The sequence below is a fragment of the Centruroides sculpturatus genome, unplaced genomic scaffold, assembly GCF_000671375.1.
Source record: "Centruroides sculpturatus isolate CEXI.00-Female unplaced genomic scaffold, Cexi_2.0 scaffold280, whole genome shotgun sequence".
NCBI lineage: Eukaryota > Metazoa > Arthropoda > Arachnida > Scorpiones > Buthidae > Centruroides > Centruroides sculpturatus.
Window position 1 is genome coordinate 589,972 of NW_019384675.1, and position 26,322 is coordinate 616,293.

The following is a 26,322-nucleotide window of genomic DNA, read 5'->3' on the forward strand; positions in this document are numbered from 1 at the left end:
GGGACATAAATAAAACCCTGCTGTAAGAGCTGGAATATTATTTAAAAGCATAACCGACCCAATCTCTAGCCGAGTACAGCGGGGACTGATTTCTTCGTAATACTGTATTAGACGTAATAAAGACAGAAATTTTTCCAGTTCAACGAGAGTGACCGAAAAGTTGTAAATTTTGGAAATTTCCGTGGACAACACCAGGTCCTAAAACGAATTAGTTAGAAAACAAACGACGGACAATCTATTAAGTTTAACATATTTAGACTTGCAGCTATGGTGAGAAACGTTTAAAATTTACAAGAACCCTGTCGCGTCTTTTGAGGTATATTAGTGGTGCGACAAAAGAGGCATTTGAAATTGACCGGTATCGGCACCCTCAGGATTTAGCAGCCCGCGTGCATGTATACACCTAGCAGGACCGTCTCTGATTCCACTCGTAGGGAGCTATTTGACTAAGTGGTTAAGATTTAAAAAGTAAAGAATATTTTATGTTATTTTTATGTACTTGTATGTTTCTTTACAAAGCTATATTTAATTATAATTTTCTATATAATTTTATATTCATACAGTTGAAAAATATTTTGTACCAGGTATGTAAATCCACCACACATTTTATTTCACCAAGTAAGTTTTTATAATTTTATTTCTAGTTTTAGCCCTTATATCGTGGCTAGCGATTCAGAATGTAATTGAGATATTGAAAATTTATTTTAAAAAAGTTTTGGCTCGAGATCGTATAATGAAAAAGAAAACATTATTAAATGAGAAAGGCCAATGCCTAAGTTAAATATAAACACTTCAAAAAAATTTGTTGGACATTTTCACGATAAAATGGCTCTGTAAACGTAAAAATGCAAAAATTGTTTTGTTGGCTTTACCTAAAAACACCTAATACACAGTTTATACCATAATTTAAAAAAATCCCAATTTATTACTTAGAATAGTGTTTCTTATTACTGTCCTAGAATATAGAATATATTCTTGCTGTCCTAGAAATAGCTCTCCTAGAAGTCATTGCACTAACCGATTACCAATCAATTAAAGACTGCTATAAAATAAAAAAGTTAAATCTAACAATTTGTATATTATCATTAGCGACTTTCCACTGATAGTACCTTCTATATCGATCTGTCACAAAATTCGAGAATAATGTCGAAGATTTCATTGAGCAGTTTCAAGAAGTTAATGTGAAACATTCAATAATAAAATACTAAAACAGATAACCGTAAGTGAGCAAAAATAGAATTTGCTAAGAAGTATCATTAATCTATCTGCATTTTTTAAGTCCATGAACTCGTTTTAATTCTGAGTAAGATAATAAGAAAGTGCTTGGAAGGACAATAGTATGAATTCGCTTGGAGCGGTAATCAACTGAGAACCTTTCTGATAAAGACATTCTCTTCTTACAATAGTAAGTGAATAGGCAACTGTACCGGAAAATATCTGCATCTAAAGTGAAAAACAACACTTAAAGAATGGAAGAAGTCAACACACACTTTTGTGCCGATATAGTACTTATGTATAGCTAATGGTAAAATTTTTTATCAAGTCATTGAGCCAAGGGATTTCGATATAGATGTATTTTTAATCCCTACAAAGTAATCAATACGTGTAATTCACCATTAAAAAATGAGTCTATATGCCTACAGAGTTTTTTACAGAGACGATCACTACAGCGAAAGTAATTAAATAGACATATAGTGCGTTAATCTATACTAATATTATAAAGAGGTAAGTAAGTTTGGATGTAGCGGATAATCTCCGAAACTACTCATCCGATTTTAAAAATTCTTTCACCAATATTTAGAATGGAACTTCAGGGTAAACATAGGCTGTATATTATTCCGTTAAACATTCATATACTGTAAATTAAAAGATATAATCTAGGTTAAGGCTTTTATGTCCAACAGATGGCGCTACGAGTACGACGCCCTAAGTTTTGCTTTTCTGTGAGGCATTATGCTTTTCTGTGAAAATAAACTAAAGCAGATCATCATCTATCTATATCTATATATATAAATGGACATGTATGTCCCTATATTTCACTTTTCCGCCAAAACTACACTCGCACGTGAATGGTGTTTGTATGTTATGGTAGCCCCAAGTCTCCATTCGTGCATAGGGGTTGTTGCGTCTCGATAGCTATAAGGGTGCGGGAGATATGAGGCTGAAAGTGGTTGAAAGTGGCTTTCTATTTCGAATGTTTTGTTCGATTTTTTCGAATTTGTTCGAATTAAATTCGAACATAAAATTCGAATATTGGTTCGATTATAGAACGATTGTAAACGTTCCAGAAACGTTGAAAATAGTTCGTTTGACTAAACGTAAAAATTCTCTAATTAGTCTGGAAACGGGGGACCTAATTCTTGCATTTTGTGAAAACGGGTATGATTAGCTATAATGTAATTATCTTAATCTTCACTATCGTTACTTTTTGCCCAGCGAAGCGGGTCCTTGCAGCTAGATTCTAGATTACTTAGAAAAACAGTCTTTTGTATATATATATAAAAAACTATATTACATACAAATAAAAACCCAGCGAAGCGGGTCCTTGCAGCTAGTCTATCTATATAAATAAAAATGTAATGTTCGTTTGTTCCTACCGATTTTTTTTGAAATTTTGACACTACGTTGTACAGTATTCGAATACGCCCGTGTTTTTATATAATATACATGTCGAAATGTCCCCCACTGGGGAGAGATGGTTGGCTTCTATTATACTATTTTAGATGCGGGTTTTTGCGTTTTTGATTGCGTTTTAATAGGGTACGTCAAGAGAATATAAACTAAGAAGAAATTTTTCGAAAAATCCCCCCCACGGGGGAAGTGTTATACATTTATAATAAATACATTTTGAGCCATAACAACGCGTGGCGAGGTCTGCTAGTTTTATTTATATTTTGGCTAGGAAACTGAAAATCTTTCCTATCAATTTTGTAATAAATTCTAATTTATGTATAGAAAATATTTCCATATTGAAACCGAAAGGAGTACGAAAAAAATTTTTCCAATTGTTTCAGAATGGCAGAAAAATATAAAAAATTTTTAAAAAATTGTATAAATACAAAACGACATATTCACAAAGGTAAAAACCTTGCTTCTGTCTATCTTTCCGCCGTTTCTACACCATCAGCAATCCTTAAAAACAATTCACAAGTTTCCGAGACGACCTTCCTTTTTAGGCTACTGTTTCGGCAAAAAATGTAAATATAGGTAAAGCGTCCTCTGGTGTTTATTAGCCATTTTTCACAATATCACATTTTAAGTAAAAATAGTAAAATAAACTATGGCCGGCGTTAATTACATTTTTAAAAAATTGTATAAATACAAAACGACATATTCACAAAGGTAAAAACCTTGCTTCTGTCTATCTTTCCGCCGTTTCAGAAGCACAGAAGCAAGGTTTTTACCTTTGTAAATATGTCGTTTTGTATTTATACATTTTTTTAAAAATGTAATTAACGCCGGCCATAGTTTATTTTACTATTTAAATAAAAATAATTCTTTCAAAATTGCCTCTCATATAAAAATGTGATTTTCTTTACTATGGAATTTCATCATATATAAAGCGTGACAGATAGAAACGTTAGAATTTATATATTTTAAAGGTTATATTTATGAATTTTATCTTTCTTTTCTTCGGGGTTTTTTCGGCTTATTTCGAAAAATCAATTAATAAATAATCAAAGAAAATTAATAAATAATAAGTGTTGAAGTTTCTGAGAATTATTAATTACAAAATTCATTTTAAAAATTTCTGAACTGACAATAATATAGATGCTTCCCGCGTGCACTTACAGTACAGTACCACAGGAACGTAATTTTTAAAAAAGATTTGTGATCTTTAAAAAATTTTTAAATTTTTAAATTTTTTAAAAAAGAGGTGTGATCTTTATTAAATTAAAAACAAAAGAAGCTAAGAACCGTCTCAAAAGAAAAGTAAACGACATTTTTGTAGTGTGGAGACATAGTTTTCCGATTAAAGGTCGTGTCTCAAACTTTTTTTCTACATTTCTATGATGCATACAGTAATAAGACATATATTATTCAGTCAATGATCAGTCTTACAGTTCAAAAATATTTTATTAGACTAATATAATTAATCCGGCAACTGAACACTACAGTTTTATCTGAATCTAACACGTTGTTAGATTTAATAGATTGTTTTAATAATTTAAAAAATTTACACTCAGTAAAATAATAATTAGATTTTATCGAAATAATGAAAAATAAATTGTTGGAGAATAAATTATTACGCTAGTAAAAGACAAAAATACTTGGTGAGTAATAAATTAATCCGACAAAATTACTAATATTTCGTTCGATTAAGCATTCAATTAAGGTCTTATAATAATTTTTATTAAGATTTAAGTACAAGTATGATATTATTCCTTTAAAGGTCGATGAAATAGTTAAATATCGCGTGATCGATCGATTAAATTTTAAAAGTAGCTATAGATTCTTGACCCGCAATTCGATCGATAATTTCAAAGAATTACGATTCAAAAGTCACTGTTCTCAAATTGCATATTTTAAATTCGACTTGCATTCTTCAGTTTCTATTAGTAAATATGATATTGATTTATATCTTTTTTCAGATAAACTTCGAAGAAGAGAAACTAAATAAAGATGCAACCTACAAAAGCGCAATGCACATATAACGTAAGCGAAAATACTTACGATTTATTTACTCCCTCAATAATAGCGTGTTTATTAATCGCAGGTTTCTTTGTAAAATATTTGGCGAGACAAGAGAAATTTTCGGATGCGGCTGTTTTGATGTTAATGGGAGTACTTATTAGATTCTCGTTAGAACTGAACGTTAAATTTGCAACAATAAAGAACGTAATCAGCAAGCAAGTGCTACACAGTTCTAATGAAATAATCCAGATAACTTTTCCTTTAATGCTGTTTATTACCGGATACACCTTGGATAATCAAATATTTACGGATGTTATTTATCAATGTTTAATATTATCCATATTGGGATATCCTATTTCAATCATCCTCACTTCTATATGCATGTTATATATATTTCCCAGTTACGAGTGGGAATGGCAACTTACACTTATATTTGGGGTACTAGCGCAGATATCCGATCTGTTTGGTTCCATCGACATGTTTAAAGCGAATAACAGAGACACAAAACATGTATCGACTTTGATTCAAGGCGAATCTTTAATAATTAACGCATTAGCAATGATGATAATGGAAGTATTTCTGCCTTTACTAAAACTTCATTGTAGCTTGCTAAGGTCGATACTGACTTTCTGCTCGAAAGCCATATTTTCTTCGTTGATAGGATTTCTGGCGGGTACTGCTGTGAAATTATCTTCACATTATCCGTATCAGAACAAAATCGCAGTAATTACTTTTCTGTTTGCCTCCTGTTACTTTATTTTCTCCTTATCGACCTTACTGCACGCATCTGGTGGATTAGCAGTAGTGGTGATGGTCATCATGGTAAACAATGAAAAATACAGTTTTCCTCCTGAAGTGGAAAGAGTAGTACAGAAGTTTTGGGAAATGGGCAAGCTTATATTTGAGATATTACTCTCTATATTAATAGGTGTAATAACTGCTGAATCCCTGTTGCATATTTACGACCTTGGTTCACCTTCTGTAGAGGATTATTTGCGATTTTTTATTACTTTCGTGGCTACTCTTGTCATAAAGATATTCACTGTTGTTATACTTTTTCCTATTCTGTGCAGAAGTGGATACGGTTTTGATTGGAAGAAAGGTTTAATAATTTCCATTGGATCTATGAAAGGATGCGTAACGCTTTTATTAGGTAAAATATCTCGAACTTTCTTCATCAATGATCAGTCAGCCAATGTTTTATTTTTACATCTCCGAGTTCTGACGACGTTTACAATATTAATAAACACAGCATGTCTAAGATATTTGATTAGAGTTACTGGTATTAATTCAGTATCTTCTGCTAGAAAGACTGTTATGGCTAACGCAATACGTTACTTGAACAAGACGATGGAAAATTCTTTTCACGCTCAACAACTTGATCCATTTTTATCGAATGCAAACTGGAAATGGGTAAAGATTCATACACACATCGAAGATCCTTATAAAGAATATGAATTGGAACCAGGAGACATTCCATTTTATCAATCGAGATATATAAAATGCACGAATTGTTTTGCAGAACATGTGTTACCAGCCACCGACTACCAACTTGCACAAATGAGAAAAGAATCCAGTATAAGAGCCTTAAAAGCTGCTCAGACTATATACTGGTATCAATTTCATAATGGAATTATAAGTAAAGATGCAGCTAAGCGATTGAGTATCACTATTGAATGGGCCATTCAGACAAAGCAAGATTATTTAGATGTTTCTGAAGTTAAAAAACACATGGTCATTAATAAATATACAAGAAAGACCTACGATATTGTAATAAAAATGTTGGATATAGTTAATGCTTTCGTTAATAAGGAACGACGAGAGTTGGAGAAAAAGAACAAAGAAGAGTTTAATCAATCGAGAATAATATATTCCCATCATTTTATAGAAAATTTAATATATTCTCCACAATTAGAATTTATGATCCATATCCTACTTTTCGTTTCGTTGCTTATTAATATTCTTGAACTGATTTCTGTTTTTCACTTGGATAAGAATTCGGCACATCGTGTCTTAGTATTATCTTCTCTTTTCTTTTGTTTTTTAAGTATAGAAAGCATCATTTTCTTTTTCGATATTCTCTTTCGAATGTTTTTATTCGGATTTAAAGACTATTTCGGAAATCCCATCAACGTAGTCTCTTTCGTAGCGGAATTTGTAGATTTTCTGATTATTTTATTATATTACACTGGACGAAGCATCGTTTTTAAATTCAGCACTGCTTACACATTTTACAAAATTCTGCTTCACCTTCATTTATTAATTTTCCTTCGACTCGTTTTTCTCATTAAACCAGCTTTGATAATGATTAAAAACTATCTGAATACAAAAATTAAGAAGAATCTTTATCAGTGTTTCGAAATCGCCTATTGTTTTATCGTTGGAGAAGAAGAAATACGAAATAAAACGGATATGATTATAAATTACGAAGAACTGTCTATTTGGCTTAAAGAAAAGGTCGAGAAAAATAGACTTTTCATGATCAGAGAGATGACACAAATGCAGCGTACATATCCAGAAGTTGTAATTGGAGCTACGAGCAGGCTGGCAGCTCGAATTATCTTCAGAAAAACCATAGATCATTTAATAAATTTAGAGAAGAATGGGTTGATAGAAAAGAACATATTTTATAAATTAAAACGTAACTATGAGAATAAGATGAAGAACTTTACTCGTTTGCCAACAGGAATTTCAGTCAAACGTAAGATTGAAGACATTCTAAAAAACACCGAATGGATAATGGGCCAGAAACAGTACAAGTATTTTATTAGCATTTCTACTAGAAAAACTTACGAACAAGGTGATATAATTCATTCCAGGGAGAATTTTTGCACTGGCATTCACATAATTTTATCAGGAGTTGTCAAAGTGGAAGGCATTGCACAATATCAACGGACTAATTTATTACCAAATACAGATTCTATGAAATATTTCGATAGCGGTGGCTATTTTGAAGATTATTTATTCACTGGACAGACATTAGGTTTGATAGGAATTTTAAATCAAAAAGAATTTGTCACGGATAGTGTTTGCGAGACTGAGGTAACGACAATATTTATCAACGAAGCTCAAATGAAAGAGGCAATGAACCAGTTTCATAACTTAGAGTATCATCTTTGGAGAGTGGTAGCAATAGGAATAGCAATGTATATTTTGAAATATCATCGCCGTTATCAATCGTTTTCAGATGGAATGCTGAAGGATATTCTTCGTAAAGCTTTATTACCAAATCTCTTTAATCGTCGTTCTTTCAGAATTACAAAAGAAATTCGTGATATCGTGTTAATTCAAGGAAAAATAATTGATGAAGATACTAAAAATGAATATCTTGGACCAATCTACATTGCAGAACACGCTACTAATTTGCTATTTCCATCAAATATTAGTTATAAAGTTCGTCCTATCGTGTTGATCTTGGCTTCAGAAGACTATAAGCTTCCTGACATGTATCAGTGGTCGATTAGACATAATAGTTTCTATGATATTTTATGCCCAATACATAAATCCAGATATAAAAAATCTGGCAAGAAATTTTCGAGTAAATCGAATCAAAAGAAACTATTAAATGACTAAATTATAATTACTTATATAAACTATAAAAATTAAAAAGTAATTAAATATTATTGATAATTAATTATTTAAACATTTATCAAATGATATTAATTGTAATAATTACACCAAAATCTGTTAGACAATAAAAACTTAAAAATATTTTAACTTCAATTTTGTTTTTTTTTCTCTCCATTATAGTTTTAAAAATACTTTACTTACTTTATTTAATTATAAGAGATATATATTCAAATCAAACTAAATAATTTGTTTTTAATAAACAGAAATTATAGATAACCCATGTGCATTCTCATGTATATCAGTTATGTTATAAAATTATTATAATTAACAAAATTTGAGAAACAATACATCCAAATTTTGATAAACTTTACGCGTCATCTTCGTTCATGTTCACGACAACAGTGATCATGTCCAATGATCAACATAGACAAAAAGATTTTCAGGTAAAATAAATTTGATCCTAATGGTAAATGAAAAGATCCTCAAAAAGTAAAAAGTTACGGTTAGATTACGGATCCTACAATAGAATCCTACTTACGGATTTACCATAAATCCATAAGTCAATAGGACCGGGTCCATAAATACATAAATCAATAGAATTGGGTCCATAAATCCATAGATAAAGAGGATGATCCTTATCTATGGATTTATGGGCCCGATTGTATTGAAGTTCAGGTTCGTAAATCCATCGAGAACAGCCATATAACATGTCTTGTGATAGTATTTCGCTTAAAATTCAATTTTGGATTGAATTTGTTTAAAACATGTCATTAAAAAATATATTGAAGTTTAAATGTGAAGTAAATCTATTTGAAATTAAGTTTACGCGAATATAATTAAAATTATTATAATCTAAAATCTCAAGATATTTGAAATTTCTTAAATTTTAAAATAAAACTAGACCAATATTTTATTTCTTTTATCGTTGTTTTTTTAAAATAAAATAAAAATAAAGAATTTAAATGATATTCAAGAATTTTTGAGCCAAGACATTTTCGGAAACCAAAATATCCCATCATCTTAGCCATATGTGAAGAAATCTTTTAAGTATGATAGTAGGTGTTTTGAATAATTATACAAGTATGGCTAAGACGAAGACAAAGGACAATTTTTTTAATGAAAATTTAGTGTTATAACAACACATTAAATCAAACCCAGAAAAAAAAGGAGCCTTCAAAGGGGAACTGGGTTTTAGTCAACAGCTATTTTTATCCATCGAAAAGTGTGCAGAATTATATGAATGAATATTGCAAAAATAGTGAAAAAGTGTGGAAGAAAAGAAGAACAAAACATTAAACATTTATAAAAATGCAGCGTTTAAACAAAAGCCTTGGGAATGCTTACGTGTTTTTGTCTTTTTCTACCTATATTTGGGTCAGCGGAACGACTTCTGAGAGTGGGTCGGGATTTTGTCCTTTCTTCAGACTGAAATAACATTTATTATTATTATCAGTCGGTCATTTTTTTAGATTTTTTTATGATGATTCGATTAATGTGTTGTTATGGCAAAGAATGGGCCACAGACGATATTTTTTTATATACATACCCTAGCTCGGAGTTCTTGGTCTCCTTTGGAATCGTCCGACGTCATCGTGTCCAAAGAATCTGAAGAATCTCCTTCCTCGCAGTCGAAGTGAAAAAATTCATGAGCTTTATAGGCAAGCTCTGGATTTTTCTTCTTTCGTGGCAATGCTGGCTCCAACGTAGTAGATGCTGAAGAATAGGAAAAAAATATTAAAAAATTAAATTAAATTTCGATGGCTATGACTTTTCGTTACAAAAAACCCCACGAGAAAACTCAAATTAATCACAGAAAATTTAGATTTATCGTTGTTAATAATACAATAATCTATATCTAAAATGTATGGGAAAATACTTAAAATTATATATTTTTAAATATTTAATAACAATTTTTAAGTATCGTTTTCCTTTTATGTTATCGAAATCATTTTTGGTTGATTTTTGCTTTAAGATGCTTGTAAAAGGCCAACCTGGCCACAGTGTCTTTTTGAGAAATAAAAAAAAATTAATATCAAGCGTTGAATTGCATAAAATATGATCTTAAGAAAAACATTTTTCTCGATTTACACTTGGTTAGCGTGAAATAAATCAAGATAAAGTGATGTAAATTTATTATTGTACGTTCTCGAGTAGACAGCATCCAACATTATACATAAATTATGATAGAAAGACAGCTTTTGATGATGTTTATGATTAGTAGCTGGCGTTTGAACAACATATGAAAGATTCAGACATATGATTGAATATAACGCATCAACGTACAGAAATATTTATATTTTTTTCATATTTTAAGACGTTTATATCGAAGAGATTTCTCCAAGATAGATTATTTTAATGTTGCTGCAACGACGTTGAAAGGAATTCTATCTTGATAAACTGTCTACTGAGATGTAGAAAGTAATCAAATTTATAAAATAAGATATAGCGAAAAAATGAATTTTCGAGTTGAAAAAGAACGATTTTGGCAATATCGATCGGATTTAATGCGTAAGATATACTTTTAGAGTTTGATAAATTCCGATTTATTTTTTTATTTATTTATTGCGATATTTTATCTAAATCCTTGGAAATGGAATATTTAGAAATGAAATGATAGCTTACTGCGTCCATATAAGAATTTATAAGATTTAAAAGGATTAATGTGAAAATTCTTATAATTTTATTTGAATTAAAGATAAATTCTATAATAAAGAATGATAAAGGGTCCTTCATGATAATCTTATCATTCTTTCTACAAGAGAGGTACAAAAGTTCTTCCCTCTCGTACAAGGAATGATAATTTATATTAAACTTGGACAAAAAAAATTAAAATAAAAAAATCTTAATTACTTATTATGAAATCGTCGCAACGCCGAGCTACAATTTTTAATTAGGCTATATTTTAATTTAAAAATTAATTAGAGTCTCCGGCTCGAACTTTCCGTATCCTGTCTCGATTTTCATCTAACTCCATTCTTGAGAAACTTTTGAAAACACGTAACGTCCGGCGCAGACCGGAACTATATACAAACTTCCGGTCTGCACAGGAAGTTTGTATATAGTTAATCATCAGGGGTCTCCTACCCCTAAGTTTTCCATATCTGGTCTCGATTTTCATCTAACTCCGTTCTCGATATTAACAAAGGACGTACAGACAACAACAATGGGAATTAACAGGTCTGCAATTTTCAAATTGCAGTCCAATAAATAATATTCATTAAATATTAAATTTTGCATAGAACAAAAACATGTAAATTACAAAAGCCAATTAATTAGCAAATAATCATTAATTAACATTGTCCATACGTATTCATTAAAACGATTTATTATCTTTATTAACCGTAACAAAATAATGGAAATTTGTTATATGTAAATACTAAATGAAGTGTTAAACTAGCAAATAGTCACATGACAATCCAATGAAGTAAAATCGATAGGAGCAACGCAGAACACGAAAACGATTTTCGACTGCTGGGCTACAGAAAGGAGTCAGTGACCTATTACTCTTAGTTCATTACAAAAGAATTGTGATTTATTTTTCTTACAAAAATTTCCAAATATTTCATGCTGCTTACATTGTACTGAATGTCATGATTTATATTTTGTAAGTATATATTCTGATAGTGACAGATGCAGATAGTATTCAAGTAGTCACTTTATTCGATCAACTGTAAATAAGGCGATGGTTTACAAATTGAAATTCTTGTGCAGAGGTAATGGAATATTAAACTATTACAGAATAGAAAATTCCGGAAATTTATTGATGTATGTCGGTTACGTTTGTAAGTAACGTTTTCCAGAAATATATAAATTTTGTATCTTACAAATCATAAGAATATGGAACAATTTTATATCTGATATTCGAAATTAAATATTATTCGATACTTTGATATATTAAATAAACTACATAAAATATGAATTTTTTTATTTTTTAAAAATGTAGGCCTATATTTTTAAATAATTACACGTTTTTGAAAGTTACTACTTATTAGAATTCTGATTTATGCTTTCTATTTTAAGAAATTTGGCTTCATTAATACTATTTCCTATTAAAAGTTTCATCATTTCCATTCCTGGGCGTTACAAATCAGTTCATTTCATTCGTTCTTTGAAAATAATTTAAAAGAGAATTATATTGAAATATCTTATTTGATGAGGATCACTGACATCCTTTTCTCTCATTATCTACCAAATTATATTTTTATCCTAAGAAATTTTATGTAGAATTGGATATAAACTACCATCATCATGAAAAACATATTCGAAATTATTTGATTTTTTTAAAATTTATATCCTATCATCCTTATTTAATACCAGTAGTAAAACCATAGAGGGACCTAGGAGGCCCGAATCCCCTTAACTTGGTAAATAAATAATAATAAAAATCAAGCAAATAGACCTGTAGGAAAAAGATTCGAACGTGATAAACATCTTGAAATCAGGGGCACAACAAGGCTCTTTGTCACCTGGGGCTAATTAAGATCCCTGCGCCCCTTCTCTTATTCCTGAGGTATGGGACATTGATGACACGTAATGAGTCAGATCTCTTTCCCCTTATACACGCTCTTCTCGGCGCCCGAGGCCACGCTCAGCCTACTCCTTAGTTGCACCACTGCTTATACACACGTATAGTACATATAATGGACGCGTTTCCTTGTCAAGCAGCTAAGTAAGCAAGCCAATGACGTAATTCGTTTCATATATAACGATCTATGTCATTGGTTTGCTTACTTAGCTGTTTGACAAGGAAAACGCGCCCAATATCTGAGAGTTTACTCTTCATCCACAGTGCTAGTGGCTACATCCACAATAATACAGGAGTGAATAAAAGTTCGCACATTCAGATTCGAGTCGACATGGCGCACGATATCGGTTCCAATTACGCTACTGTTCAACGGAAAAAATGACGAACTGTTCTACAGTAATTATCCGTTAACTTCAAATAAGAAAGACATAAAAAATTTCATCTAAAACCAGAAAATCTTCAGTATTTAATGATTTAGGAAAATAATTTACGAAAAGCCGTATCCTAATTGAAAATATACAAATAGTAACATTAAATACTAAAATGAGTTTTACTCCTCAGATTTGTTATATTTTATATATTTTATAACAAAGAGAATTTGTCACGTTCTGCTTGCTATCACTAAAAGCCGCAGTCACGCGATCCACTGTCATGCTTCGTATCACCAAATATAACAATCAGTTAGAATGAATCCAAAGATCTCGTCCGTTAGAGAGAATAAATTCGTTATATCGCATACTCGATTCCCGAATTTGCACATCCATACGGAAATTTGTGACTAAAACGTGAAAATGGCAAATTTCGTTTCTCATCGCATGCAATCGTTTCTATTAAGCACGCAATTTCATCGTTCATGAATGTAATCATTATTTTCAAAGCCTTATCACCTGAATTATTAATAAACATTTTGGTGGACAATATTCACTCACTGTATCAGAAATTACTTCAGTATACAATGCTTTTTTAACCGATTTCATTTTATTTTTTTAGTTTGTGGCACATTTTCTCAGAAATTTATAACTGTGAATAAATTTTCTAGCATATTTCTTCTCCAATACATGTTAATGAACTTGAATCAAATGCAGTAATTATCATGAATTTGATGGTTAACCTGATAAGAATTATACTTAATCAATCATGTAATATTATATATAATCTTTCAAATTTGTCATTGATAAATGAACTATTTTAAAACTAATTGTTTTTTGTTAAAATTAATTAAAATTTTTCAATTAAACTCATCCAATATTAAGATATAAGCTAAAAAATATAGTAATAACGCATATATAAATGTAGGAAAATAATGAAATATTCAGAATTCTAATAAAAATTTAAATTGTTTACTTACAACTTTTATATTATAAATTTATTGTTATTTGACTAGTTATTAATATCATAATAATTGTAGTTATAATTAAATTTTAAGGATAATTATTACATAATTACAAGCTGAATATCCTTTAAAGGCAATCGATACCTTTAAATTGTCTTGTAAAACTTTAATTTAATGCATAATTAATTTAAATTAATTATAGAATTTTAAATAATTGTTTATTATTATTAAATAAATTATAAAAAGATATCGATAATACAATTACGATTCTTGTACTGTAGAAGTACATGAATGTTCGTATTTATTTAAAAAAAATTAAAAACTGAGTTTCATCCAACTTTAAACTTTTAACTTTAAAGAAAAGAAAAACTAATTTTTCAAAATATTTGAAGATTTAAAATTAGTATTTATTGAAATATTAAATATTCTTAATGTAATCGTGATGCAATGTCTTCAGTAGTTAGATACACCAAGATCTATAAGAATGGGGATCAAGAAAAATCGATAAGAACCATGTTTGCACGCCACAATTACAATACTAAATTTCATCCCATCACTACAAGGATAAATGATATAATTAAAATAGTTTCAGAACCTAAATGTTAGAAAATGTCAACACTCTTTTAAAAGAATGTAATTTAATTTGCACTTTATTTACTATAATATTGCTTTTAATAACTATTTTTATAACAATGTGTTTTAAAATAAAGCAAGATATTTTTAAAGTAAGAATAATTTCAAATTATTATGCTAATAAACCAAGATAGATGCATAAATTGTAGGATCATCTGTAATTTTGAATGATCTAGAAGCACATATCAAAATCTAATAAATATTCATGTACTGATTATTAAAATATTTATAGGATTTATATATTTAAATTACTCAAATAACACTTTAATACAGATTGAAATATATTAGAGAGGCAAGATTTCTGCAAGAATGGCCTTCAAAATTAAGAAACTGTTAGTTAGGTTATGTAGAAAAAAAAGAAATGGAATAAAATTTGACTGTGTAAGCAGGTTTTTTACATAAGCATATCGTAAATCGAAAAAAGGACATACATTTTTATGTTTATTGATCGATTAGCAAAGCCTCGGAAGAATCACATTAAATTTTCAGGAAAATGAAACACTTTAAAGGACAGCAATGAAATTAGAAATATTTTCTTAAGAATTATTTATACAGATAATTGTATATACTATTTGCTAATTTATTTATAAGAATAAATATTAAGGTCTTCTATTACCAAAATCCAAGGATCTACAAAAGTCTTTAAATAGATAGCTGGATGGCTGAGACAGTTAAGGTGCTAAGTCTAACCCTCTGAGAGATCCCGGATCTAATCCAGGCGGTCGAAAACCCCCATGAATTCTTTCAGAGGTGGTCCTTTCCTCAACACGCGGTCGCAGCTGTTGTAGGCCTGGCCAATCCAAAAATTAAAAGGCCCTTTTTGTACCTCATAGGGAGGAAAGAGGGGAAAAGGGGTCTTTAAATCATTCATGTATAAAAAACAAATTTTAATTTCCTACTTGTTTTATTTTTAGCAGTTTCTGAGTGATGATGATGGATTCGATTAATAAATTAATAATAAATTCTTAAAATGTAACCAGCAGAAGGTCAACCACAATCATTTGCATAAAGTAATCGAGCCGAATCGTGTATCTAATTGAATTGTATAATTTTCAGTTTTAAAATATTGATTCAAAATTATTATTATTATTATTATTATTATTATTCTCCCATTAATTTTCTATTTGCTATTTTTTATTATATTTTATTCAAATTTTATGTCACATTAAAATTGATCGCTATAATTTTATGACTGCTTGATTTATTATAATTATATCGCTCATTCGATTTTTAATTCCATGTCGTCAAATTTATTTTGTATGAATTTTTTTTAAACGTGTATTTTATTTATTTATTGGAATTCATAACATGAAGAATTTTCATCAATTCGTTCTAAAATCAATTCAGAATTTTTCCATCTATTTTCCATTATATTAAAATATTCTGATTAGATATCCAAGGCGGTTAAAGCATCAGTCTAGCACTCTATGGCCACAGGATCGAATCTGGACTAGCAACTCTTCGGGAATTTTTTGAGCAATGGTCTGTCCCGGATATATTAGGCTCCGTCCCTCATCAGCCGATTGTCCCATTATAGGATGTAAGATTAATAGGATAAGGCAACGCAGCCCATGGGTAATCTTCAAAGGAGAGGCCTACCGGAAGATCTATAGAAAACTGGCTTCTATTTAGGTGTTAGAAATGTGAATAAAACATTTTGGTCAAGCGCAAACCCACGACTGGCCTAGACCCACAATGGACGCACCAGCAGTCGAGTGAATAAAATCATTTAGTGGCTTTGGCCACTGGTATGCCCACTGTGGGTCTGGCCGAACCCATATTGGCATTGAAATCGGGCCACTTAGTGTCTATAGGACGGAAAGAGCAAAGAAATCACATATATATAATTTCAATTAATTAAAATATACCTAATTTTCATATTACTTCAATTATAATTTATGTTATGAGAATGTTTGTTCGTTGAGAAGATCCGATCAGTTGGTAAACTGATCGGATCTTCTCAACGAACAAACGTTCTCATAACATAAATTATAATCAATCTAAATAATAAATATTTATAGATATATTAGAAATTTCAACGATTTTTCATTGAATCCGGATTGACGTACAGAGCTATAGAAGCCTTAATTTGCCCATTGTGGGCCATTTCGATAGAGTTACCCATATGTCAACATGGATAAGGAATGAGGAAAGTCAACCAAATTCAAATAACTCAAGATCACGAACTCGAATCCGAACCCCTCATGGTAGTAAGATTATTCATCCCTACGCGTAACTAATGTAGCATGTAGCCTAGTAATATAATTCGAAGAAAATAATCTCGTTAAAAGGAAACAAATTAACAAATCGTATAATTCGCTGTCGTTTTATATTCTTCGTTTTGGAAAAAGAATCACTACAAGTGAAATACTAACAGATCTATCGATAAACTCAACAGTCGTATCGGTCAATCGATGGAAACATTTCCTCATCTGTAATGTAAAAATCGATTTACAAATATAAGCAGCGAATAAATAAATGTAGAAAATGCATATTTAAGAAATTTATATATTATCTCGGCCTTCCCGAATAATAAAAATTAATTTAATTTCTTCGAAATTCAACCAAGAGCATTAGTGTAATTGGATAAATCGTACAGTCTTTAACACTATCAAATCACCAATTTTAGCACATCATTTTTGTTTTCAAAACTGCTTTTTTTACGATGAATAGAAGAGAATTAACTAACACTTTCTCCTGTAAAATGATGTGAAAGTACCTAATCTTTGAGAGCAGATATTTGTTGTTTTTGGTTCCGAATGGCAGAGTTTTAGGAAATTTCGAATAGTATATTTTACAAATTTAAATTTATAAAATTTTCATAAATTTACATTAATTTAAATAATCAAAATGTTGAGATTTTAGGTATCTTACAAGAAAAATTATTTGTTTATTTATCTTGTAGCATTGGATCCATGAATAGAAGGACAATTGACTTCACTAGAATTCGTTAATGAAAAATATTGAACAAAATTCGATTGTAGATGTGAAAAATGTCTTCATTTAAGTCCAGTATATAATGGAAAATGGCTTGAAAATACCACGAACATTTACATTCTACATATTATCTAGAAAATGGGCACCTGACAAAATTGCTTCTTCATTTCCAGTACGTTTAGTTCTTACTTCATCCAACTTAAGGTATATGCTATTACTTTACATACACATATAAAATTACACGGAAAGTAAGATAACGTATCATCTATCCTAATGCATTTAAATTTGGAAATTATTTTAAAGCTTTACATAGTGTACAAAGCCGGTGTAGCTCAGACGATACGGCGTCATAGAAACGAGCAGATTCGTGTCTCGGTGAATAAATGCACCCCGTTCTGGGCCTCATATATCCTTCTATTGAATTACTATTTGGGGCTAATTTGGGGGCAAATGCAGGTAGAGACGTAGAGGCGTGATACCGGTGTGTGACCGTGTCACGCCTCTCCGTCATATGACTAAAAAATCGATGAGTTCTTACACTGATTGTCCCATAATTCTCAAGTTTCAGGCCTTACATAGCATACTTTGTTATAAGTGTATTTAAATTATAGCGCTTTTATTATATTTTAATAATAATGAAATTAATAAAAAAATGCAAGTTTTTCAGAATTTTCCATTCTTAAAATTCTATAATAAAGTCGCTAAGAATTACTGAATTAATAAACTGAATTTAACGACATTTTTAATAAATTCATAACCCAAACTGGCTAATTTAGTAGTGAAATTTGAAATATAATATTATATAAACTACTAAATATAGTTTTTATTCGTGACTTATTACAGGATATAATACGGAGGAGAGATTAGTATTCTATCTTCGTTAAATAAATCATTCTTGAAATATAAAATTACGAAGAATTTTTTAAACTTTTTATATTTTTATAATAATAACAGGGGAATAATTTTAATAAGTTTTTACGAAAAATTACAATCTTATAGACTCAGTGTCTCTGTCACGTTACTATCGCCTGGCTCAGTTTGGCCTAATAAGTTCTTGTAGAGGGAGGGAAAATAACCTATTAATTAACGTTAGAAGTTTGATTAGAACTTGTATGAGACTATAAAAAGTTAAAAAGTTCGATAGTTAATGAATTACTCAATCAATAATTACTTTTTCTCTATTCTTCTCCTTTTTTACAAAAATTTTTCGACAGATATGTAGAAGTCTGTACATTAATCTACAAAAAATTATAATTACGTTATAAAATAAGAAAATATGATTACTACGAATGTAATTTACACGAAATTCAATTAACGATACAATCACCGAACAGATTTAATTCAAATTTGTTTCAAAGTTTGTTAGATGAAACGAGCAAATATTTATTGTGACATAGTCGCAATGCCGGGCTGCAATTTTCAATCATATTTTTTAATTTATTTCATTTAAAATGTATGCTCGCCACCTTCAAATTAGTAGTGTCTTGCCGCTGTACTGTACAGTATATCATACTTTTCCTTTAGCAATCGAATCATGCCGGTCATCTATCTAACTCCTTTCTGGGGAAATTTTTGAATTGAAATAACGTGACTTCCGATTTACATCGATAGTTCGTATATAGTTGATCGTGACCTCCTTCCCTTAAGCTTTCCATAGTCTCGGATTTCATTTAACTAACCCCGTTCTCGAGATTAAAGGACAGACAGACAGACGGATACCAGTGGAAATTTATAGATCTACAATTTTTTTTCAAATTGCAGCCGAATAAACTGGTTAATTTAATTTTTTAAAATCTAAAACTTTTACTTTAAAGTTGTTTATAAAATTCCTAATTTGCAGATAGATAATCAAATCTAGGCAATGACAAGGTTAATAATAGAATCGAAGAAGACATTTTATTATATTTCCAGTTCATTTTATAAGCCTTGATTTTTTCATTTTTCTTGTTTTTAAAGACGTGATAACGAATAATGAAAGTGTAAATTTTCATTTTGTTCCCCCTTTTTTATTCGTCGGATAAGATGTATAAGAAAGACCGCATTAGGATAAGAAATGACATAATATTACAAATTTACATCCATTAACGAATAGTAGTCATTAGAAAAGAAAAGCAAGCGACCACCAAATGAGGAAAGAAGCCAATTGTAAATGACACAGACAAGTGAAATAACAAATCGTTTCATTAGCCAACCAAATTTGACTTTATTGCAAAGGATGTTGACAAATTCTTAATATAAACTTTGTCATTTTAAATTGTTATTTTAATCTGTTCTTAATTAAGCAATATCAAAAAATAGTTGTCTATTATAAGAACGAATTAAGTATAAAATATATTAATATATTTTATTAAATTCCTTTATTAAAATCTGTTAATATTCGCAGTTTGAAAGACAAAGAGACGTGGATATATTCTGTACTCCTTGTTATTGTCTGTTATGGGTAGATTAGAAAGTTCTGTGATAAAATATAATTATAAAAACTTCAGCTTTTATTTATGTAATTATGAAAAAAATATTCTATTTGGCCTTTCGCAGCATTTATCAATAGAATGAATAAATAAGGTATAATAAAATGCTTATCTCGAATTATAACGTTTGTTTTTCTAAAATTTATTTAATAAAAACTGTTTTCATTAAAGAATATTTTGCTTTCCAAACAGAACATGTAATCTAAATATTTAAGATTTTTATTCGGTAGTATGGAAAACATCGTATTCATTTCTCACACATACTAGGAATCTCATTCCATCTCGCTGGAATGAAGCTTGACTGCTCATTACAAATATGACTGACCACAATGAATTTGTTAAGCGGGATATCGATTCATCATGAACTAGCCAACCCATTGGAGTTAGCCTGACTGTAATGGGCAAACAGGCCTAAATCCAATGGGAATGACTACTCCGTATAAAACCGATATCCCGCATAACAAATCCATTCCAATTCAATCTATACTGAGTCTACAATATTTATGAGAGATAATACACTTAATTTAACAAGTTGTCGAATTCATTTTAAGGAACTAGTTCCAATATTTTAATAATAATCCTCAAGTCAAATTTCAAAGAAATCATTACCATTATTATTTGTTTTCTAATGAAATAAAATATGCCTACGGTAAAAAGTAATAATAATTTCTGTTTGTATCCTTGTCTACTTGGACATTGTTTAGTAATAGGATTTATTACTCTGGTGTGGTTTCCGATTAGCAAATAGAGGAGATCTTAGTCAAAAAGTCAAAACAAAATACCTTTATTTTCACTTGTTTTTTTTTTTTTTTTTTTAAATTTTGTTTTGTCTTCTTGACTAAGATCTCCTCTATTTGCTAATCGGAAACCAGAGTAATAAATCCTATTACTAAATAAGGTCCAAGTAGACAAGGATACAAACAAATTGATAAAGAGTAAGGATATAGAGGTAAAAATAATTAACTTCTAATAATATTTTATTATATCTAAACTTATGCGATTTCGTACAGAAGAGTGATGCCCTTAATAACTGAACTATTATTTAGCCATTCAAATTAATTTTCCTCTGTATAAAGTACAGTAAATGTTTCCAAAAATTCACAAAATGTTTTATTTACTGTATATGCAAAGTTTTACTAATAATCGAATCCCGAAGCTCCAGATAATACAATATAAAATCGGTCATGCATGAATATAGGCTTATCTAACAAAATACAGTTACAGTGCACCACTAACTTTTGCTTAATTTCGCTTAGAGACTCATTAATGGCCACTAAAATGCCAATCGACTAGAAATTGATGACTGCACAAAATGAATTAATATAATACGATAAAACTTTCATTTTTATTTATTTATTTGTTTGTTTGGAAAGTTATTTAATTCGATACAGAATCATATGCCCGTATTAAATTGCCATTTTCCAGCATATTTAATAGCTTAAACTGCAAATCAAAATGAGTGATAAAGCAATATTTAGGAAATGAAATTAAGATCGCATGATTTGCTAATAAAGTAGGAACTTATTTCCGATAATAATTTAATAAATCGGGTCGTTTTATGTATTACTTATTACACGAATAGTACTTTTATAGTGAATACTTAAATAGGATTTTATAAAGAAAAGCCCTTCAGCTGGAGTAGCAATCAATGAAATCGGCTGAATCTTCCATTAGAGAGGTTCATGTTTCGAATCCTAACCGATACGAGTTTTTCCTCCCTTCTTGTCCAATGATTCTTTAGCATCTTAACAAGAAAAATAGGACCTAAAGATTTTTTAGTCCTAATAAATCTAATAACATAGAATTAACTAGCTCGATAATTTATGATATATCTCTGCATCTGATTATAATAATTGTTTTATTCTTAAGAGGTTAAATTTTCTTAAATTTCTTGGCTTTTTATAATTTAAAAAAACTGATTTGAAAACGTATTACGCTTCTAATAGAAGTGTCTTATTTCGCTCCTCTCTTTACTCCTGGCCGTTCTACTTAGTTTCTAAGGAGCGATTTACAAGAAATAAATCTTTCCATAAATCAAAAATCGGACACACTATAATTAGTGAGAAAACAGTAATCCATAATCATAAAATTATAACAAATCCATTCCAATTCAATTATAGAGTTTACACTCAAGTCAAAGAAATTTATTACAAAGAAATATCCTATAAATAAATTTCTTTGATTTAGCGATAGATCCCGAGTGTAATTATGTGCCGTTTCAAGTTTTACCATGAAAGAAGCTTAGTGATTTAAATTTCTACTAGAAAATTAATAAATACAGTAATCTATATAAAAATAAGTCATTATATACAGACTATATACAAGACTATTTTATAATGTGTTATAAATAATTTAGATTTAGAAAATCAATACAATTTCACCTTACATTCATATAAAATTAATTTCACAGATGGAATTTTGACTTTTAATCAATAAAAATATCAAACAGAAATGCATTGAGCTGATGAAATCAATCAAGGAAGAAAAAATCTTAATGTCAACAGATACACAAACAATGACTTTCTATTCTTAAGAAGTGTCAAGATGTCTAGAAACGTCTATTGATAAATAAACGAAGCTACAAAAGCTACTTTATCAATACTTTACTTTTCCTGACTGTCCATTCGCTCAATGAGAATATATCAATGGCAAGAAGAAAAGGAAAAACGAAAAAAAAATTCACTTTCAATGAAAGAATGCCGAATATAATAAGTAAATTTACAAAACAAAATCATCAAATTTTTAATGATGTAAGAGAGAAATTCTTAAGAGAGAGAAAATTTCATTTAAATGTCTTAAGGAGATAAACGATTTTAATATCTAACGACATCGTTGCTATTAAATAATTCAGATAAAAATAAAATATTAATGAATACAATAACGTAAGATTGATAGCTCGAAATCTATTTCCGTCTCGTCTTACTGTCGTATTTAGGTCTACATATAATATACAGTATATATATTATATCATAGCCATATATATTTTTTTACGAAAGGGAATAGATGTATTAAATTCTGGTCATTTCTTTATTTTAAACTCGTTTAACTTATTTTTTCGTATTTTGCATATGGGCTTATAACATTGAAAAGAATGGTGAAGCATTAGGGTGTTGACCCGCTGTAAAAAGTGTCTGGACACTTGGATCGATAATGTCTCTTGGTCTTAGCAAGCTGTTGTATTAGATTCCTTACATTTTCTGCACAGCAAGCTAGAACTTTTTTCAACTTTTTTACTTTTATTTCAAGCACGTATCCAATATTTTATAAATAAATCGCTTATAAAACGCACAATCTACCATTATTTACATCTATATTGTTTACAATTCAACGACGTTTACCTGGAATTTTGAGGTCTAAATTACTTTTTTTTTAATTTAATTTTTCTATAATAATAATCATACTCGTTGATAACTCTCGCAAAGTACATTCAGTTAATTATGGCGTATCAATGTTACATAATATCGATTAATCCTATCTTTAATTAATAAACTTTAAACTTTAGTGAATTACGTGAAAGGCTTCAGTTCTGCGAAAATTAATTATAGAATATTCTCTAAAGTTTCTAATTCATTAAAATTATTACAAGAATTTCATTATTATAGTTTGCATATTAAAACGTATTATTTAAGCGGATTAATATTGTATATGTATAAATGAGCCTATTCCTATATCCATAAGCTACTCATCAGTACATAAACTTCCTCAGTTGTGATAATTTTGATTTATGGTAAGAAAATTACACTCAAAACTTCGCTTCTATTGAAATAATATTAATACGGTAAATAAATACCATTAATTCCCATCAGCATTAATAGTTTTCCTATATTATCCTATAAGCATTCCTACAATTTCTGCTGTTAATATACAGTAGTTCATCTCTAACATATGTTTTTGAATCATGCGTAATAATTTAAATGTAGATAAAGAAGTAATACAATAATCAATTCTAAATGTCTCTTCCTATTTCATCTTAATCAATCCTACGCATCCATTCATTCTACATAAAAATCGATCTAAAAGGCCCGTTTCATTTTAAAATAATCATTTTTCAATATTAATTGATACATGTAACGTTTCGTCCATAACATAAAAATTGATAAAGCTAAAAAAAAAAGAAAAAAAATTGAATAGTTCAGTAACTGTTTTAGTATCAACTGCTATAGCAACTGGCACCACGTTCAAAATTCCTGAGAAAGTATAAAGTTATTGTACCACAATGGGTGGTGATAATGCGGCACACTATGATAGATTGCAGTATAATTCGAATGCACTGTATCTTTTTAGTTAGCAAATTACCTTATATATTTAATTCCCTGTACAGATTTTAATTTAAAATTTTAGGAGACGTTTCGGGTAGAAGAGAGTCGATTACACGAAAAAAAGCAGACACCAGGTATAGGTCCAAAAAAATCGATAATAAAAAAAAAGATAAAGATTTTGAACTTTAGACCACGCCTTTCCGGGTCACCTTTATTCAAGAATGGCTGTACGGGGACGCGATGCACTGCATCAGAAAATTATTTCTCACCACAATTTAAATTGACACCTTCACTTTTCGTTTGTTTATTATTATTATTATATCTCTAAGCATTTTTACGTTCCACAAATTACAATTAAATCGTGGATAATAGATGATATTTAAGTATTAAAATAGTTTATCGGCATCACCACACCTACCGAATATGTCTAGGGCAGCACCTGCCATTGATTTTGAAAAATGCTCTCTTCAAATTTAGTCAAAAAATTTCTTTCGATATTTAATAAACTGATAAAATTCACAATTAATAATCAATTATTTTTCTAGGACATATATATTAAAATTTTATCTACCTTCAATTTTATTTTTGTTTCAGATTTAATTACCGTAATTGGTACTTATGTATTCCAATAACATTCTAAGCAATACAATTTTGTTTAAAGGATTTTCGTTTTTTTTTAATTAATTAATCATTGTCTTCCTATGAAGGAGAACATTTTTATATTGACGGACTTCGAATAATTAATACAGTAGCCCCTCGTTATATCGCGCTTGTCGGGATATAACGAGGAGCGGGATATAAAGACAAAGAAAAGACGATATAACCGAATACTAAACATTTTGGGCTTATACTAAACAGATTATACATGCTATGGAATCTCTGCCCTCTATTCTGTTATCAGCAAGTGTTTCTGATATAAAATAAGCTTAGTTTTTCAATACGAAATTTATTCTTGGTAATGTCGTATTAAATGACGTTTACGTAAACATCGATACCACGAACGCCCAGTTAACAGTATAGTTTCTTTAACAATGACACTTAAAGCAAATACTGTCGCTATTATTTGCGATTTTATTATACAGTACTATATTTCATAATAAATCGCTAATTAAAAATTCGTGTAATTTATAATTTCAATAGAAATTATAAACACAGCAATTGAAAATTAAAAAAAAACAAATATTGAACATATAATAGAACATAAAAACTTACAAAATTACAGAATTAAATTCTCTAAAAAGTAAAATAAAGTTACTACTGTATAAATATTTTAGAATTTTCCGTTCAGTATTAAAGAAATCTTTTCCTTACACATTCAGCAGTGAATTCGAATTTCACAGAAACCCGTAAATGAGGAGACAGTACTTAAAACCAATAAATAAACAACTTTTAATTAATATCAAAAGGAAACATAAATGATAATTGAACCTGTTTTGCTTATTTAAATCTTGACGAATTTGTTGTTTCACCCGCAGTGGTAGTTTCGAGGACAATGATAGACATGAAACACCATATTTCGTTGCAAAAAGAAATTCGATGGCAATTGGTAATTTAAAATTTATTGACTCGAGTGCTTTTTAAAATTTGGGGAACAAAAAAGCGCAATATATCCGAATCTGCGATATAACGAGGGGATACTATATTAAACGACGTCACATTTTTTTTCTTTTCATTAAAATTTATTTTCCCAATTCTTTTCTGGCTAAAGTTTTTGAAAAGAAAACCATATTTCTCAGAAAATAAATTTATTTGTTGTCGAGGGAATACTGATAACCTCTACAATGAATGAGCAGAGGTTTACGAGGACCACCATATCCATAGGGAAACCTATAAATCTCTCTTCGTTATTTATTGAGAATCTCAATTTTCATGGATTCTTTAACTTTCTCTTAACATGATATTTATACTTAACAATAACAAAAATAGAGATTGTTGTAAAAAACAGGAGAAAGAATTTTTTTA

General features: G+C 29.5%; 2 protein-coding genes across 9 annotated transcripts in view; one reads left to right on the forward strand and one right to left on the reverse strand.

The window, feature by feature from the left end:
* The window catches only part of LOC111626819 (nuclear protein MDM1-like), an 81,741-nt gene that overhangs the window by 40,832 nt on the left and 14,587 nt on the right, over positions 1 to 26,322 (reverse strand). For 5 of the 6 annotated variants that reach the window (XM_023370331.1, XM_023370332.1, XM_023370333.1 and 2 more), the window contains 2 exons: positions 9,752 to 9,918; positions 9,550 to 9,630 (listed from right to left, as the gene is read on the reverse strand). In XM_023370331.1, coding sequence (XP_023226099.1) covers positions 9,550 to 9,630; positions 9,752 to 9,918 — 248 coding nt within the window. The remainder of the gene's footprint in view (positions 1 to 9,549; positions 9,631 to 9,751; positions 9,919 to 26,322) is intronic. The other variant, XM_023370335.1, reaches the window with a different exon arrangement.
* On the forward strand, positions 4,239 to 8,264 carry LOC111626818 (sodium/hydrogen exchanger 10-like). Of its 3 annotated transcripts, XM_023370328.1 has the most exons (3): positions 4,239 to 4,274; positions 4,593 to 4,656; positions 4,718 to 8,263. In XM_023370328.1, the coding sequence occupies exon 3, from the start codon at positions 4,774 to 4,776 to the stop codon at positions 8,206 to 8,208; it is 3,435 nt and encodes a 1,144-aa protein (XP_023226096.1). In that variant the 5' UTR covers positions 4,239 to 4,274; positions 4,593 to 4,656; positions 4,718 to 4,773; the 3' UTR covers positions 8,209 to 8,263. The 3 variants fall into 3 exon arrangements, with proteins under 3 accessions (XP_023226096.1, XP_023226095.1, XP_023226097.1); XM_023370327.1 differs by having other exon boundaries at positions 4,241 to 4,274; positions 4,593 to 8,263; XM_023370329.1 differs by lacking the exons at positions 4,239 to 4,274; positions 4,593 to 4,656 and having other exon boundaries at positions 5,618 to 5,788; positions 5,943 to 8,264.

Bases quoted from the DNA above. Each gene is read 5' to 3' on its own strand.
- LOC111626818 (XM_023370327.1), top strand. From the start codon at position 4,624: ATGCAACCTACAAAAGCGCAATGCACATATAACGTAAGCGAAAATACT.